The following is a 19,202-nucleotide window of genomic DNA, read 5'->3' as shown; positions in this document are numbered from 1 at the left end:
GGCCTGGGCGGGCTTGGCCTGCTTGCCCTGCTCCCCTAGACCGCAATTAGCCTGTTTTGTAACCCAGCTTTGAACTCAGACCTGTAATCACCAGGCACCAAGCAAGGGCAAAGGAACAACCTCCTGGCCCAGGGCAGTAGAGTTTGGCAAAGAACAGGACATCCCCATACTCTGCAGCCCCCTTCTCTGCCAGCCTGGATTGCTCTCTGTGTCTCTGTCTCCTCTCCTGTCTCCTCTCTCCTCTCTCTCTCCTCTCTTCTCTCTCCGATTTCCCTCCCTCCTTCCCTCTCTCCCTCTCCTTCTCCCTCTCCCTCTTGTTCTCACTCTGTGTGTGTGTGTGTGTGTGTGTACCAGTACTGGGGCTTGACCTCTGGGACTGGGTGCTGCCCCTTAGCTTTTTTGGTCAAGGCCGGGGCTCTACACTTGAGCCATACCTCTACTTCCTGCTTTCTGCTGGTTAATTGGAAATAAGAGTCTCATGGACTTTTCTGCCCTGGCTGGCTTCAATCACAATCCTCAGATGGCGGCTGCTTGAATAGCTAGGATTACAGACATGAGCCACCAGCACATGGCCTGGATTGCTCTCTTGAGCCTCCTCTTAGACTAAGAGCAGCCTGGCACAGGTCCAGATGGGAGCAGCTTGCTCTAGCCAGCCTCACGCTTCCCTCTGCAGCCTGGTATCATCAGCCAGCAAGGCAGGACCCCTTCATCTAAGCAGGAGCAGTCTGAAATCTCCCCAGCCTGGTATAGGGAGGCAGAACTGAAGGGTAGGTCAGTCCATGGATTTGTCAGCAAACATTCATGAGACACCTCCAGGAAGTGGTTTCACACCAAGACATCTGCTCTGCAAATCTCTGACTGCTGTCACTGTGGGAGGGAAAGCTGCTGGTCCCATGTAAAATCTAAAAATGGGAAGTGTTGGAGTTTATCCCTCGTCCCTGACTCCATTGCCAAGTGTGTATTTGTGGCTCAGTGATCTATGCACTAAAGACAAGATTGGGGGATGCAAGAGAGAAGATAAACATGAGAGGAGAGGGTGGGGGGGCAGGGGGAGAGAGAATATGAACCATTTGCCAGGAGCTGAGCTGAGTAATCTAATGCCAGGAGCTGAGCTGAGCAATCTTCACATATCATCTCAGATTTAGCTTTCACAGTCAGACTAGGAAGTATTAGCTGTAATCAACCGGGGAGAAATCTGAACCTCAGCCAGGTACTCGTGGCTCCCTCCTGTAATCCCACTTAGAAGTCTGAGACCTGGAAGATTGCAGTTCAAAACCAGACTAGGCAGAGAAGTCTGAGAGACTCCCACCTCCAATTAACTAGCAAGATGCTGGACTGGAGACATGGCTCAAGTGGTAGAGTACCATCTGTGAGCAAGTAAATCAAGCAAGAGCTCAAGGCCCTAACTTCAAACCCCAGTACCAGCATAATGGAAAGGAAGGAAAAGGAGGATGGAAGGAAGGAGGAAAAGAAAGAAGGAAGGAGAAGGAAAGGAAAGAAAAGGAAGGTCCTTTGTTTCTCCTCAACCTCCATATATGCCCCATGGCCAACAGCAAATGGAAGTAGCAGAATTGCCTTCCTTTTTTTTTTTTTTTTTTTTTTTGTTAGTTATAGGGCTTGAACTCAGGGCCTAGGTGCGATCCCTGAACTTCTTTTGCTCAAGTCTTGAGCTCTACCACTTTTTGAGCCACAGAGCCACTTCTGGTTTTCTGGTGGTTAAGTGGAGATAAGAGTCTCAAGGACTTTCCTGCCTAGGCTGGCTTTGAACCACAATCCTCAGAGCTCAGCTTCTTGAGGGGCTAACATTACAGGGATGAGCCACCAGTGCCAGGCTCAGACCAATCTTCTTGAGTTAACTATGAAAACTAGATACCACAGGTTCCAAGGGCCACCAGCAGGGTACAGAAACTAGAGAAGGATACTTGTAGGTAATAGCAAACTAGGGGTCCGGCACAAATGAGTCATATATAAACTGTCAGATTATTTGAATCCTGGCACCTTGTACAACCCTGTCCTGCTCTCTCTCCCCTGAATCTTACACCAGAAGCTGCAGGAACAACAGCTCCTTCTCCAGGCCCCAACCTATTGACAGATGTACTTACCTGAACCCTGAACCTGGGAACGCCTGATTCTCTTCCTAACTGGAGGAATCTGAGTCCAGGCATCCTTTTTGTGCAGGGAAGTGGCTGGGGCCAGCTGCTCCATCTCATCGGGGACAGTTACAGTCTCAGGCACAAGTCACAGGAAGTGGGCAGCATCCTGTGTCCTAAGGTGCTATACACCTGCAGGAGTAAGATCAGAGCATGAGGTAGGCACCACCAGAAGAGCAAAAAATGTTTGCTCCCAGCCAGAACTAGAATGCATGGCCTTCCCCGCATGCCCAGGGAAGAGGAGGGTGATACATTCTCCTCATGGCTCCACAGGGATCACTGTGGACAGAGCCTAGGACCACAGGGGACTTCCTTGCCCTCAGAAGGTTGTGAACAACCTGCAAATGCAACACTCAAAAGGATGAGACCTGGGGCTGGGAATGTAGCTTTGTGGTAGGAGTGCTTGCCTAACATGCATGAAGCCCTGGGTTCGATTCCCCAGTAGCACATAAACACAAAAAGCCAGAAGTGGCACTGTGGCTCAAGTGGTAGAGTGCTAAGCTTCAGCAAAAGAAGTTCAGGGACAGTTCCCAAGTCCCTGAGTTCAAGCCCCAGGACTGGTCAAAAAGAAAAAAGAGGATGTGACCTGGCAGGAGAATGGTAGAGTTTTACTGTCTGCACATGGCCTGGAATACACTCTCCAAGACCCACACTGGGCACTTGGCCCCTACTCAGGACAAAGATTCACTGCCTTGAGCTTCCCTCTGGCCTTCTTCTGCAGCTGACCAGTGAATGCTGGGAAGGTCTCAAGGCTGCCTAATCCTCAGCAGACCCTTCTGGATGGTACCACCTTCACCACCTGCAATACTTTTACATCTACCAAAAAGCTGGGTTTTGTTTGTTTGTTATTTTGGTGTGGGTTTTTTTTTTTTTTTTGGTGTGTTTTGTTTTGTAGAGCCTGGAGCCTTCCTTTGCTTAAAAGCCCAGGTTGCCTATTTCTCAGCAGCTATAGGTCAGAAGTGTATGGGAGCCTGGACAGTGAACTTGGAAAGAGACTTGCCCTATGTACCTACATTGCCATACACAGTTGGCATCCAGAAAGTTTGGAGATCCTGGTTCTCTCTTCCTCAAAAAGGCAGGGGAGTTTGAAGTGCAAGCCTGGCTGTCTCTGACCTGCCCTGAACACTCCAGCACCCCCTAGGGGCCTCCGCAGGTATCTGTCACTTCACCCACACCCACACACTTTCCACATGTGTAGAAACATATCACACACCACTATACACACATATGCACTCCACACAGAGACACATCTCATGTACATATATATAGCACACATACACATCTGAATAAATACTCCAGATATACCTATTATATGTATTCAAGCTAATCCACACATTGTGTGTGTCACATACACAAGAATACAGGCATACACAAAATGTATTTAAATCCAGGCATTGGTGGCTTGTGTCTGTAATCCTAGCTACTCAGGAACATGAGGATCACTGTTCAAAGCCAGCCCAGGTAGGAAAGCCCACGAGACTCTTATCCCCCAATATACTACCTAAAAAGCCAGAATTAGAGCTGTGACTCAAGCAGTAGAGCACTAGCCTTGAGGAAAAGAAGTTCAGGGACAGCTCCCAGCCTTGAGTTCACACCCCAGGCCCTGAGTTCAAGCCCCAAAGGAAAAGGCACAAAGGAAAAGAAGCACTTAAATACATTACATACACATACATGTAATGTATAATGCCCTGTCTCTGCTACTGCGCTAGTTTGATGACTCTTCAACTGAAAAGTAAGGATACATGTAATGTATAATGTATGTAATGTATATCTATAATGTGTGCATAGACGTATGTATTTGTAATATATGTATAATATATACATGTGATATATAATGTATAAAAGATACTACATTCATATACACGGAATGGTTATAGATATTTTTTACAGACTAACTTTAGAAGAAATATTTGGATTTGAAAAGGAAGGATGGATTTTTGTTATTGACTACAAAACAACCTAGTGGTTTAAATCTAATAAAAAATAAAAATTTTTCTAAATAATAATAAATTAGACTACTAGATATTAAATATTATTTTAGTAGTATACTAGAAATAAAAGAAAAAATCAATGGAATAGAGTAGGAAGTCTGAGGTTAAAAAAAATTATTTAGGGACTGGGAATGTAGCTTAGTGGTAAAGTACTTGCCTAGCATACATGAAGCCCTGGGTTAATTCCTCAGCACCACATAAACAGAAAAAGGCAGAAGTGGCACTGTGGCTCAGGTGGTGGAGTGCTAGCCTTGAGCAAAAGAAGCTCAGGGATAGTCCCCAGGCCCTGAGTTCAAGTCCCCAGAACTGGGCGTGGGGAGGGGAAGAAAGAAAAATACGTTGATTTCAAAAAGTGAGAAGAACCAGGGGCCTATAGCTCACAGCTGTGATCCTAGCTACTTAAGAGGCCGAAATCTGAGGATCACAACTTGAAGCCAGCCTTGGCAAGAAAAGTCCATGAGACTTTTATCTCCAACAAAAAGCCAGAAATAGAGCTGTGGCTCAAGTGACAGTGATAGAGCGTTACACTTGAGTCAAATAGGTGAGGGACAGCACCCAGGCCCCGAGTTAAAGTCCCAGGACCAGCATACACACACACACAAATAATAAAAATAAAAAACTACAAAGGCATGGGGCTCACTGGGTGCTGGTGTCTCATGCCTGGAATCCTAGCTACTCAGGAGGTAGAGATCTGAGGATCATAATTTGAAGCCATGATTTGAAGGCAGGAAAGTCCATGAGCCTCTGACTCCCGTGATCCACCAAAAAGTAAGAAGTAGAACTGTAGCTCAAGTGGCAGAGCACCAGCCCTGTCCCTGCTACTACACCAGTTCGATGACTCTTCATCCGAAAAGTAAGGATAGAATGAGATCAGGACCAGGTGACTAGAAGGAAGATTGAATACATAGAATTCTGACTTTAGAAAGGAAACTGCAGAGGGTACCCCTTACAGAGACACAAGACCTGGGAAAGAAAGCGGGTCTGGGGGTAAAGTTCCACTGGTAGTTTGTTATGTGCCAGCTAAGTGCAGTTACGGTACATGAATAACAATATGCTGGACTGGAGTTCAGAAAAAAATTCTTATAGCAACTCCCAGGGAAGCCACAGGCATGGATGAGAGAGCCCAAGCAGGATATTTCACATGAGAAGAAGGCACAGGATAGAACCAAAATGAGTACCCGCTGCAATAACAGACAAAAGCCAGAAGAGAGAAGAAAAGCTGGGGAACACACTGAGGAGCAGATAATCGTCAACAAGGTCAAATACTGTCGGAGGTCAAGTGGGTTAATAGCTACGAAGTGTCTATTGAATTTAGCAACAAGGCAGCCATTGTTGACCTTCCATCCCAGAACAAAATGCTAGAAGGCAAGCGCTCCACATGAATGAAAATGTACCAAATTTACTCTAAAAGGAAAATAAAATACCCTGGGCTTGAAGCCAGAGAATATTCTTAGGTCAGGATTGTTTTTTATTGTTTTTTTTTCCTTGTCCTAAATTTGACCAGCTGGAATGCTTTGTTAAGTGGGACTTTATTCACCCTGGAAATGGAGGATTTGCCTTTTAAGAGTATGCTGCCTCTTCATCTTCAAGGCAAAACCAGTGTCCTTTGAGTTCTTGGCTCTCTACGGGAGCAGATGCTACAGAAATCATTGGCAAACTTTAACTCACCTCTGACCAAAATACACAAATGGTCTAAGTGGGAACCAAGTAAAAACTGAAGATTCCACTGTGAGCTGACTGACCTTGCTTCAAAGTGAAGGAGGCCAGGGCATCTTTGGCTCACGGATCAGGGATCAGGATACCAAAGAGGAGAGAGCCACACAAGAAGTTCCAGAGATTTATTTACACACACACACACACACACACACACTCCCTCCAATCTTCTGCAAAGTGTTGGGGAGCTCATGAGTATGAAGAAAGTACCCAGGTCTGGGAAAGAACTACCTAAAAGATCCCCTAGTGTAGGAGACAGTAAGTGGAATTTTCAGAAGACTCTTATCTCTAGTATTAGATTCAATACTGTTCTAATTCTACAAATAAAATGTTAAAAGCAGAAAAAACAACTTGGAAGACCCCAAAAGAATCAAACTGATCCTAGTAACTTGATTGCATTCTAGAACAAACTTGAGAATATTTATAGGAATACAAATATATCCAGCACCCAACAAAGTAAATTTCTTCATTTCTGGTATGTAATAAAAAGTTATTAGGCATTCAAAACAGGAAAATACAACCATAATGAGGAAAAAAATGTAATTGATAGAAATGAACCCAGAAATCAAAACAAATGATAGAATTAGTAGACAAGGTCATTCTGTAATTCTAGCTACTCAGGAGGGTGTGAGATCAGAGGCTTGGAGTTCCAAGCCAGGCAGGCAGGGAAGTCCAAGAGACTCTTATTTCTAATTAAGCACCAAAAAGAAAAAAAAAAATCCAGAAGTACAGCTATGGCTCAAGGGGTAGAGTGCTAGCCTTGAACTTTTACAAAAGCTCAGGGACAGCACTCAAGCACCAAGTTCAAGCCTTAGGACTGGAACACAAAAAAAGTTATTATAACTCTAGCCGGGAGCCTGTGGCTCATGCCTGCAATCCTAGCTTCTCAGGAGGCTAAAATCTGAGGATTGCAGTTCAAAGCCAGCCAGGGCAGGAACATCTGTGACTCTTTTCTCCAATTAACCACCAGAAAACCAGAAGTGGCTCTGTGGCTCAATTGGTAGAATGCTAGCCTTGAGCTAAAGAGCTCAGGGACAGTGCCCAGGCCAGAGTTCAAGCCCCACAACCGACAAAAAAAAGAAAGTTATTGTATATTGTATATGTTCAAGAAGTACTTTAAGAATGTTGTTATGGGGCTAGAAAATATCTTTCCAAAATGAAGGAAAATCAAGATTTTGATTGAATGTAACATCTACAAACATGTACTATGGCAAATGATCTTTCAAACCAGAAAAAATGATACCATCTTGTAGCATGGATCTACACAAGGAATAAAAAGAATGCTAGAAAAGGTAACTATGTGGGCACATATAAAGAGGCTTTTTATCTGGGCACCGGTGGCTCACACCCATAATCCTAACTACTCAGGAGAATCAGATCTGAGGATTACAGTGAGAAGTCAGTTTGGGCAGGAAAGCCTGTGAGACTCATCTCCAATTAACTACCAGAAAGCCAGAAGTGGAGCTGTGGCTCAAATGGTAGAGTGTTAGCCTTGAGCACTCGGGGACAGGGCCCAGGCCCTGCGTTCCAGCCCCCAAACTGGTACACACACAAAAAGAGAAGCTTTTAAAAATCATTTAAATTTCTTTAAAAAACCAATATAACTGGAGGGAATGGGTGACATTGTCCAAAAAGAAATGTACTTTTGTCAACCCAGGCAGGAAAGTCATAAGACACTTATCTCCAATTAAACAGCACAAAACCAGTAGTGGAGCTGTGGCTCAAAGTGACAGAGCACTAACCTTGCACAAAAGAGCTCAGAGACAGAGCCCAGGCCCTGAGTTCAAGCCCCACCACTGACAAGAAAAAAAAAAAATATATATATATATATATATATATATATATCTTTACCTGATTTATGTAACTGTAATCCCTCTGTTTATCACCTTTATAATAACAAATTTTTAAAGTTACCTAAAATAGGATAATATGCATGGGATGAGATAACATTGACTAAAAAACATCCAGAGCTCCCTACATCCTGGAATAAACTGTTGTATGCTGCCTTGTTTACATTCTGCTGTGGTCATTGCAAAAAGCAAGTTTCAGGGAAGCTCTTAGCAAGTTAGCATTGGTGGTCATGTGGGACTGTGGATTCTACTTATGGAAAGAAAAATAACAATAATGTGCAGATGTTTAGTATAAAATGCACCCACCACAGCTGTGGCTCAGTTGGACTGCATTCACAGAGACCATTCTCCAGGGAAAAATTCACTGACCACCAAGGAACACATGTAGGTTTCTTTAGTGGAGTGTAAAAGAGAAATGGTATGTAATCATTTCCTTTGTTTCAAAATTCTTTCCAATCTTGCCCCCACCACTCTGCAAACTAGTTCATTTAGTTAGCAGTCTATTGACTTGTGATAGTTTGGGGGCCTTAAAGGGTCTAGGTGCTGTCCCTTAGTGTTTCTTTGCTCAAGGCTGGCACTGTACCACTTCAACTACACCTCCACTTCCAACTTTTTGTTGGTTAATTGAAAATAAGAGTTTCATAGCAAGGCACTAGTGGCTCACACCTATAATTGTAGCTACTCAGGAGGCTAAGAGCTGAGGAGCACAGTTCAAAGCTAAGCCAGGCAGAAAAGTCTGTGAGACTCTTATCTCAAATTAAACCACCAGAAAACCAGAAGTGAAGTAATGATTCAAAGTGGTAGAGCAGGGGCTGGGAAGGTGGCTCAGTGGTAGAGCGCTTGCCTTGCATGCATGAGGCCCTAGGTTCGATTCCTCAGCACCACATAAGCAAAAAAGAAAAAAGCTGGAAGTAGTGCTGTGGCTCAAGTGGTAGAGCGCTAGCCTTGAGCTGAAGAGCTGAGGGACAGAGCCCAAGCCCAGAGTTCAGGACCCCTCAAAGTGGTAGAGCACTAGTCTTGAGCACTAAAGGTCAGGAACAGTGCCTAGGCCCCTGACTTCAAGCCATACCTGACCAAAAAAAAAAAAAAAGTCTCATAAAACTTTCTTGCTTGGGCTGGCTTCGAACTGTGATCCTCCTCAGATCTCAGCCTCCAGAGTAGCATGGATTACAGGCATGAGCCACCGGTTCCATTACCAGGGAATTATTCTTTTTTTTTTTTTTGGTGGTCATGGGGCTTAAACTCTGGGCCTGGGCGCTGTCCCTCAGCTCTTCAGCTCAAGGCTAGCACTCTACCACAGCGCCACTTCCCATTTTCTGGTGGTTTATTGGAGAAAAAGAGTCTCATGGTCTTTCCTGCCCGGGCTGGCTTGGAACTGCCATCCTCAGATCTTAGCCTCCTGAATAGCTAGGATTACAGGGGTGAGCCACCAGCACCTAGTTCAGGGAATTATTCTTAATTATAACAATCACCTGCCTATTCTTGGTGCTCATCCACCTTGCCTTAGTTTTCCTTGCACTTCCCTGACAATTCTTCTGCTTTATGGCTTTTCCTGCCTTCTAATGAATGTGTACACCATGCTGTCCCCTGAGCCCCTCCCTTGCTCAGTATTTTCTCCCTCTGAGGTCTCATGCATCCCTACTGCTACTCTCACTGGTTCTGAGTGATGACCCACAGATTGTCTTTTCTTTCTTTTTTTCTTTTTTCTTTGTTTGCTAGTCCTGGGGCTTGAACTCTGGGCCTGGGCGCTGTCCCTCAGCTCTTCAGCTCAAGGCTAGCACTCTACCACTTGAGCCACAACACCACTTCCTGCTTTTTCTGCTTATATGGTGCTGAGGAATTGAACCCAGAGCCTCATGCATGCAAGGCAAGCACTCTACCACTGAGCCACCTTCCCAGCCCCGTAGATCATTTTTGAAATGCTTGGTTTGTGCTGGTCACTGGTGGTTTGAAGCTATAATGCTAGCTATTTAGGAGTCTGAGAACTGAGGATTAGGTTCAAAGCCAGCCTTGGCAGAAAGGTTTGTGAGTCTGTTTTCTCCAATTAACCACCAAAAAGCTAAGGGACAGCACCCAGGCCCTGAGTACTGGCACACATGCACCCACAAAAATGCACTTGGTTTCATCCATAAAAAGGAGTGTAGGGATGGTAAGGGGAAACAAAGGAGGAGGCAACAATGCTTGATAAGAAATGTACTCACAGTGGCGCTGTGGCTCAAGTGGTAGAGCGCTAGCCTTGAGCTGAAGAGCTGAGGGACAGCGCCCAGGCCCAGAGTTCAGGCCCCACGACCGGACCCAAAAAAAAAAAAAAAAAAAGAAATGTACTCATTACCTTGCCCATGTAATTGTAACCCCTCTGTACAGTAGTTTCACAAAAAAAAGGGGGGGGAGTGTACCCAGGTACCAGTGGTTCATGCCTATAATCCCAGCTACTCAGGAGAATGAGATCTGAGGATCAAGGTTCAGAGCCAGCCTGGGCAGGAAAGTCCATGAGACTCTTATATCCAGAAAACCAGAAGTGGCACTGTGGCTGGATGTGGTAGAGCGCTCACCTTGAGCTGAAGAGCTCAGGGACAGCGCCCAGGCCCACAGTACAAGCCCTAGAACTGATTAAAAAAAAAAAAAAAAAAGTGGAGGGAGCCCTAAATTCCCCTTCCCCATCTTGCCCTCCCACAGGGAGGTTTTTCACTGAGTGGGGGAGCTGGAGCAGCCCCCCCCCCTTGACTGTGGGACATTATCTCTATCACTCTCTTCTACTTGTGTTTTCTTTAACCCCACACACTGGTAAAGTTTTCCTAAGTGCAATGTCTATGTGGCCATACCTCCACTGTGAACGTTTGGCTCTTTTTTTCTTTCCCTAAACTGGTTCTTTCCCTTGAGGTCCCCTTTCTGAGAGTAACAGCACCTCACTAAAGCAGGCTGGAAACTCCTTCCTCTCCCTCACCCTTTCTTTGTCAACTCTTCCTTCCTTGGCACAATGTCCTTTTGTCTCTATTTTTAACTGCTACCCGCCAATCCAGGCACTAGCCACTGCCTCCAGGCCTTACCCATCTTGCTGCTTTCTCTCCCATTCATGTCTCACATTGTCATTGCATCAATAGTACTTTTTTCTTCTCTTTAATTTTGCTGTTGCTTTGTTTTTGTTTCCTGTGCCCATGTAGTGGGGCTTGAACTCGGGATCTCAGTGCTGTCCCTTAGCTTTTTCACTCAAGGCTGGAGCTCTACCACTTGAGCCAGCATTCTGCTTTCAGATTTTGCTGGCTAATTGGAGATAAAGAGTCTCACAGACTTCCCTGCCCAGGCTGGGTTTGAATCCTGATCCTTAGGTCTCAGCCTCCTGAATAGCTAAGGATTACAGGCCTGAGCCACCAGCACCTGGTGGAACATTTTCTGAGCAGTAACGTAGTGCTATTGCTGCCTCCACTGAAGGGTCATCACTGGCCCCCACTGGCATAACCAGAGTCCAGGTCCTGCATCTAGTCCCAAGCTGTCTCCAGTCCCATCTTCTCCTAGACAGCCACACTTTATTCCCTTATTTATCTCCCAAATTTGCCTCACCCATGTCACTTCTTCCCACCTCCGTGCCCCCTCCCCAAATATGTATCTTGCCAAATAAACCCAGCCCCGCCTCAGTGGTCACACTCCGGTGACCCCTCCCTTTCTCCTCATCACTCTCCCTACCACTGACTTCAGGCGGCTAGATCAGAGTCCCTGAAGAAAGGAGACATGTTGCTGGGTGTTTCATTCATTCACCACTTCAGGATATATTATGCAGCATGGACACTGTGGCAGGCACTCAGCTAGGTGTGGAGCTCTGCGGTGCAGGCAGACAGCACGCTGGTACTCTCACAACTCACAGCCTGGCAGCAGCAGCTAGCAAAGGGTAAGCTGTGAAACCCTATAGAAACAATGAGAGGAAAAGTAAAAAGAGTTGTTCTCTGGCTGAGGTCTTGGCTCAAGTAGAGTACCAGCCCAGCAAGTGCAAGGCCCTAAGTTCAAACTAGAACCTCCAAAGAAAAGAAGAGAAAAGGGAAGGGAAGGGGAAGGGAAAGAGGAGGGAAAGAGGAGGGAAAGTGGAAGGAAGGGAAGGGAAGGGGAAGGGAGGAGAGGGGAAGGAAGAAAGAAAAGGGAAGGGAAGGGGAAGGGGAAGAAAAGGGAAAGTGAAGAGAAGGGGAGGGGAAGGGAGGGGAGGGGATGGAAGGGAAGGGTCTTCATCTTGACAGTGGTCAGAAATAAGTTTATTTCCAAATTAAGTGATATGCAAGCTGAGACCTAAAAAAAATGAGTGGAAAGTATCCAGGCAGAGAGAAGGAAAAAGGAATGTTCCATGGTGAAGGTAAGGCAGAAGACAAAATGGGGAGGAAGAGGAAAGGAGAGGAGGGAGAAAGGGAGGGAGAGAGGGAAGAGAAAAATGGTTCTCTTCTCGTTTTGCTCATTGGAAGAACTAAAAGAAAGAAGAGACACGCATTAGTGGCTCACTCCTCTAATCCTAGCTACTAAGGATCAGGGTTCAAAGCCAGCCCAGGCAGGAAAGTCCATGAGACTTTTATTTCCAATTAACCACCTAAAAAACTAGAAGTGGAGCTGTGGCTCCAAGTGGTAGAGTGCTAGCCCTGAGCAGAAAGCTTAAAGACAGCACCCAGGCTCTGCATTCAAGCCACATGACCAACACAAAAGAAAGAAGGAAATAAGGAAAGGAAGGAAGGAAGGAAGGAAGGAAGGAAGGAAGGAAGGAAGGAAGGAAGGAAGGAAGGAAGGAAGGAAGGAAGGAAGGAAGGAAGGAAGGAAGGAAATAGGTAGAGAGACAGAGACAGAGAGAGAGCACTAGACACCAGTAGTTCACACCTCTAATCCTAGCTGCTCAGAAGGCTGAGCACTGAGGACCTCATTTCTTAGCCAGCCCATGCAGGAAAGTCTCTGAAACTTATCTCCAAGTAAGTAACCAAAAAGCCTGAACTTGAGGCATGGCTCAAGTAGTAAAACACTAGCCATAAATGAATAAAAGTGAGCAAAAGTGCTAGGCCTGGAGTTCAAGGCCCAATACCACCTCCTTATACAGAAAGGAAGAAAGAAAGAAAAAGTGAGGCTTCTAAACAAGGGAAAGAGGTTGCATTGGGTCCTGAGGGTAAGGAAGAATTTCACCATGCGTTGCAAGTTGGAAAGATGGGACTGAATGTGGGTAGCTCAGATCAGGAGCTGCCATGGGAACCAGGTGTCAGAAGACAGAAAGAAGCAGGAGGGACAGTTAGTAAAGTGAATGAATTCAAATGCTACAACTAATATGCCTTAGTGACTAAATGGACCCTGAGACCATAAGAAGAAAAGACCAAAGGGCATCACACCGCCTCCACCAGTGCTGTGCACATAACAGCTGTTTAAAAGGTACTTGTGGCATAAATGAATTTACACCAAATATAAACAAATGAGTGGCCGAGAAATGACTTATAGAAACTCTTTGTAAAGCAGAGCAGCCTTATACATGTGAGTCAAGAAAATCAAAAATAAAATTTATTATTCATACCCTCCCTGAAATTTTTTGTCATTGTTACTGTTTTTGAGAAAGGATCTGGCTTTATATCCCTGGCTGGCCGCAATTCAAGATTCTCCTGACTCAGCCTCCAGATTACAGCTAGGAATACAAGTATGCACTACCACACCCACCCCTATGTTTATCTTAACCAGATTTCATCTGTTTAAAAACACAAGGAGGGCTGGGAAGGTGGCTCATTGGTAGATTTCTTGCCTTGCATGCATGAGGCCCTGGGTTCAAATCCTCAGCACTACATAAGTAGAGCTGTGGCCCAAGTGATAGAGCACTAGCCTTGAGCTGAAGAGCTGAGGGACAACGCCAAGGCCCCACGACAAACATACACACACACACACACACACACACACACACACACATGGAGACATGTGTATAAATATTACAATAAAATACCTTTGTGCTTATAAAAAATACACACAAAAATACAGGGAGGTAGTTGGGCTGGAGGTACATGTCTATAATTCCAGAATTCTAGAGTCTAAAGCAGGAAGCTGATGAGTTCTAAGCCAGTGTGGGCAACATCTATGCCTCAGATTGGTTTCAGTATATATATATATATATATTTTTAATTATTATTATTTTTTGCCAGACCTGGGGCTTAAACACATGGCCTGAATGCTATCCCTGAGCCTCACTACGCTCAAGACTAGTGCTCTACTACTTGAGCCACAGTCCCACGTCCTGCTTTTTCTGAGTAGTTTATTGGAGATAAGAGTCTCTCAAACTTTTCTGCCCCGACTAGCTTATAACCATGATCCTCAGATCTCAGCCCCCCGAGTAGAAGGATTATAGTGTGAGCAACTGGCACTTGGCTGCTTTCAGAATTTCTGCCTTCCCAAATGCTACCTCCTTGAGTCTTGGCCCAACTAATAATCTGTCAAGGTCGGCATTATCTCCCAACTTCCCCTAGTCCTAGGCCTCTGAATTCCAGGATTTACCACACTTTCTAAATGGTTCTTCAATGACAATCTACAATTGTTCAGAGATCAACTCATTCAGCAGTATTTATGGATCATACAACCTGAGGTTGTAACAATGGCAGTAGACACAGCTCTTCCTCCTTCAAGGGGTCACCCAACCCCTCCTGCTGAAATTGGACTACCTATGCAAATTATAGAATGTTTCATTTCCTCTTTACTCACAAACAAGTGGCTTGTGTAGATGCTGACATCAGAAATAACCAGATGCCTTCAATCTTTGAAGGATCCGAGATGGGCTACTTATTTTCATAGTACAATACCTCCATCTAGTGGTAGTAGACAGCAGTACCAACTGATCCACAAAAGCCCTGCAAACTCTATTTCTAGAAATGACTTTCCAACATTTTTCCAGAACTTTCTCTATCAAGATAACAGATACTTAATAAATACTTGTTAAATAAATGCATAAAATGATAAATTAATTTCATACTTTGGTACCTTTTTACAAGCGAAAGAGACCATTTAAAAATTCTGCTATGGGCTGGGAAGGTGGCTCAGTGGTAGAGCGCTTGCCTTGCATGCATGAGGCCCTGGGTTCCATTCCTCAGCCCCACATAAGCAAAAAGAAAAAAGCCGGAAGTGGCGCTGTGGCTCAAGTGGTAGAGCACTAGCCTTGAGCTGAAGAGCTGAGGGACAGTGCCCAGGCCCAGAATTCAGGCCCTACAACCAGATCCAAAAATTAAAAATAAATAAAAATTCTGCTAGATTTCACTGGTCTCCAGAGAACTTCTACTCATTTCCATTTAAAGGTGAGAAATATTTCTGTCCTTAATCTAGAGAGCAATTCCTTTAAATAAACTAATTTTTAAGGGTAACTTCACTATGGATGAAACCCAGTGACTGTCTTCCCAGCAAACTCAAGGAGCTTTCTACATTAAAAAAAAAAAAAAAAAGCATTGATTGCAAAGATCAATACCAAAACAAGAGGACAGTTAGATCTAGGACATCTGAAGCTTCCAGGTTAAATTGGGTCATGTGTCAGCAAGTAGTGTGTTCCAAAAAATCATGGCGATCCAAATCAAGTGTCCAGTTGTTAGCAAGGATCCTAAGAAAGTAGCAAAGAGCTTATGAAACTAAAGGTTATTTTGGGGAAAATATTAGCCTCTTAGAACAATATTTAAATAGACTGAACTTTAAGTACTCTTGTCAGATTACATTTATAAAGCAAATTTCCAAGCAGTTCTGGCTGAGTCTTACTTCTCCTGATTCCTAAGGCCTTGGATGGCAAATGGCAGTTAGTAACCGTTATCTTTCTCCTCCTCTCTCAGAACACTGAACACCGAACACCGGTGGGATGGGCAAAGGATCCCTGAGGGCTCCTCCCCCAAAGTCAGTGCTTTTCTACATGATGTCACACTTCCTCAGAAAGGAAGGATAAAGGGCAGGGCGTCTAGTCTAAGCTTACATTACAGAGAAGGAGTTAAAGGGGGATCTAGCTATACAGGACCAGAAGAAAAAGAGACTCTACTAAGCCCAATCCTCTTCCTTTTTTTGCTGGCCTTTGAACACTCCTCTCATATTCTCCTCTCTCTTCTCTCTCCTCTTCCCACCCTTCCCCTCTTTCTCCCTCTCTCTCCTGTCTCTCTTTTTACACTGGTCCTGGGGCCTGGGTGCTGTCCCTGAGTTTTTGTGCTTAAGGTTAGGTCTACCACTTAAGCAGCAACTCCACTTCCCCACTTCCAGCTTTTTTGGTGGTTAAGTGGAGAAAGAGTCTTAACAGACGTTCCTGCCTGGGCTGGCTTTGAACCATGACCCTCAGATCTCTGTTGCAGGGCTACTAATACACTGTAAAAGTTATAGACCAACTTGAGGGGTTACTGCTCATATTGAAATCATAGATTTGTAAATACATTAAGATAACTTTGTAGAGCTGAAGTGTGGCTCAAGTGGTAGAGTGGTTGTCTAGCATGGACCCAATGGGGAATAAATCCCCAGCACTGGGAGGAGGGAGAGGGAGGGAAGGAAGGAGGGAAGGAGGGATCCAAGTATTTTAAGGAAGAACTTTTTCCTTAAAAGCCTTCATTATCTAAAATGACCCTATATTCTAAGCCTAATCTGTAACATGGAGATGACCCATATCTATCTATAGAGCTAGCCAGTAAAACCACATACTATCTATCCAATGTAGGTTATAGTTCCCAAAGTGCTATTTGTGATTACCCAACTTTAAGGAACTGGTATGGGAAGAGCATCCAGCCTTCAAATGTCACTGCTCCTATCCTCAAAAATGGAAACAAAGGCTCAAGTTCACAGAGCAAACTGCCTTCTTATTTAAAATACTTCGATTCCATTATTCAAATGGTAACTCTGAACTCATCAGTAGGACTTAAAAGAACATTTTAGCTCCTGAAAGTTGCAACGTAAAATATAAAACAGGTAAGACTTCTTCTGTGCCTGAATCTTCAGGTAAAACTAGCAAATAAAAAATAAGCCCCTTCCTATTCTCATCCCCACTGCTCTCCACCAGAAATTGGGTTTGTGGTTATGGACAGGTCTGAGGTAGGCTAAGAAAAACTGAAAGACGTAAATTTTAAAATCAGTCATAGAAATCATTCTACAGTGTACACTTGAGAAATAATTATTTTCAGGAAAACAGCTCACATAACTTCTTTGATTCCTCTCACTCTGCAGATTCAGCTAAGTATAGATCCATTTAGTAACACAAAATGATGTCATATACTTTTGATTTGGCTTAGAAAAGATGAATGAGGAGGCAGCCGATTTGACTTTCTAATTTGGTCTGTTATAAAACAATGTTCAATCTGCTATGCCTATACAACCTGTACTTAGGGTGACCAAATAATAGATTAGGAAAAGTTTCTCTTGAGAGAAATATTTCAGGCCCAGGTCAGAGCTCTACTTGTGGCCTGACCATGTGAGCAGAGCTCCACAGTGCTCCTATTGAAAGGGTAAATTAGGATTTTAGGAGCCCTGGACAGCATTTGGGCCTGGTAAGCCAAAACCAGATGCAAAAGAGACAATGTCTTTGTCTTTCCTTTGCCCCTTCTGGTTTCAATAACTTTTCTATGATCCTGAGGACGTACAGAAGGAACCTGGTTAGGAATTAACGACCAATCAGAATGTTATGGGATCTGACTAATGAAAGTGTGGCCTTCCAAAATAATTATAGTAAAGGCAACTAATCAGAGCAAACTCAGGGCATAAAAAACCCAGACTCAGCTGGGAGTCAGTGGCTCATGCCTGTAATCCTATTTACTAAGGAGGCTAAGATCCAAGGATGATGGTTCAAAGCCAGCCCAGGCAGGAAAGTCTTATCTCCAATTAACCACCAGAAAACCAGAAATAGAACTGTGGCTCAAGTGATAGAGCACTAGCTTTGAGCTGAAGAGCTGAGGGACAGCGCCCAGGCCCAGAGTTCAAGCCCCACAACTGACACACGCACACATACACATACACACACACACATAACCAGACTCAGAGACACATGGACAGAGCAGAAGCCTTTCTCTTCTGAATAAAAATTTGTATACTGTTCCTCTATGGTCCTCAATTTCATTCCAATTCCTAAAACAAGAACGTAAAAGGCTATAGCAGTAGTGGCTGGCAGTAGGGCTGTAACATTAGTAGGCACTGCATGCAGCTAATCTGTAACACTAAACAGACATTGCCTGCTACAGGACTGCAGCCCTAGTAGTCTAGACCAACTACAGCGACACAAGAGCTATGACACCAGGAGGGCCATCTGGGCTCTGCCACTGCAGGCAACAGCAGGAAAAAAAATCCAAATCACTACTTCAATGTAGAGAGATTTTAAACTCTCCAGTGGAAATTCTCCAGTGAAACTGATGAAAATTACTTAAAACAATAAAATATTTAATGCCAGGCACCGGGTGGCTCATGTTTAATCCTAGCTACTTAGAAAGCTGAGATCTGAGGACCCAGCCCGGTAGGAAAGTCTGTGAGACTTATCTCCAATAAACTACTTAGAAAAAGCTGGAAGTGGGCTGGGAAGGTGGCTCAGTGGTAGAACGCTTGCCTTGCATGCATGAGGCCCTGGGTTCCATTCCTCAGCCCCACATAAGCAAAAAGAAAAAAGCCGGAAGTGGCGCTGTGGCTCAAGTGGTAGAGCGCTAGCCTTGAGCTGAAGAGCTGAAGGATAGCGCCCAGGCCCAGAGTTCAGGCCCCACGACCGGACTCAAAAAAAAAAAGAAAAGAAAAGAAAAGAAAAAGAAAAAGCTGGAAGTGGCAGGATGGCTCAAGTCTGTAGAGTGCTAGCCTTGAGCAAAAAGAAGCTCAGGGACAGTGCCTAGGCCCAGAATTCAAGACCCGGGACCAGCAAAGAAAGAATACAAAACCAGGCCTACTCACCATGTTAAAAGATTGCAAATCAAGCCGAGAAATTGTTAAAGAAAACATATTCTATCTTACCTTGACCAATATACTTTCATGACTCAGAAGGCCAGGTTCATTCGGAATTCATAGGTTCCTTGAGGTCTCCCTCCACCTGATGTACAGCAGAATGGGGAAGCAGCCACCATCCGTGATGCCTACCCTTACCATCCCAGTTTCCACTCTTACCAGGAAAGGTTGCATATGCAGATATCCCAGTCCCCATGCCCAAGCTCTGGACACATCTCCCTCTACATAGTACAAGGGCTGATGAGGCAGTCCACTCTTGGGTCTCAGGAAAGAGTCTTACACGGGCCATGGAAGCAGGTAGAAGGCCATTGGTCTGGAAACTCCAGGGTTCCAGGTGTCCGGTGGAAAAAAATGCAGGCTCTAGGGAGGCATACATGCTCTCATTCCTGCACATTTTTCTCCCCATGAAGAGAACAAAATCTCAGAAGAAAGTCAACACAGTTCTTTCAAAGGCAGGGGCCCCACTGGGTGCTGGTGGCTCATACCTATAATCCCAGCTACTCAGGATGCTAAGATCTGAGGAACACTGTTTGAAGCCAGCCACGGCAGAAAAGTCCATGAGATTCTTATTGTCAATTAACCACCAAAAATCC

At 44.6% G+C, this 19,202-nt stretch overlaps 1 protein-coding gene across 1 annotated transcript in view; it reads right to left on the bottom strand.

The window, feature by feature from the left end:
• Positions 1-15,455, bottom strand: part of LOC138820447 (regulator of G-protein signaling 3-like) — a 98,579-nt gene extending 83,124 nt beyond the window's left edge. Inside the window, exons 1-3 of the mRNA XM_070012085.1 lie at positions 15,385-15,455; positions 11,386-11,602; positions 2,103-2,282 (exon numbers count right to left, since the gene is read on the bottom strand). Coding sequence (XP_069868186.1) covers positions 2,103-2,205 — 103 coding nt within the window. The 5' untranslated portion in view covers positions 2,206-2,282; positions 11,386-11,602; positions 15,385-15,455. The remainder of the gene's footprint in view (positions 1-2,102; positions 2,283-11,385; positions 11,603-15,384) is intronic.
• Positions 15,456-19,202: the final 3,747 nt, after the last annotated feature.

This window comes from Dipodomys merriami, unplaced genomic scaffold (genome assembly GCF_024711535.1).
Source record: "Dipodomys merriami isolate MVZ:Mamm:240054 unplaced genomic scaffold, mDipMer1.0.p SCAF_886, whole genome shotgun sequence".
Classification (NCBI taxonomy): Eukaryota; Metazoa; Chordata; class Mammalia; order Rodentia; family Heteromyidae; genus Dipodomys; species Dipodomys merriami.
Note: the sequence above shows the minus strand (reverse complement) of the source record. Positions and strands in the feature narration are given on the sequence as shown.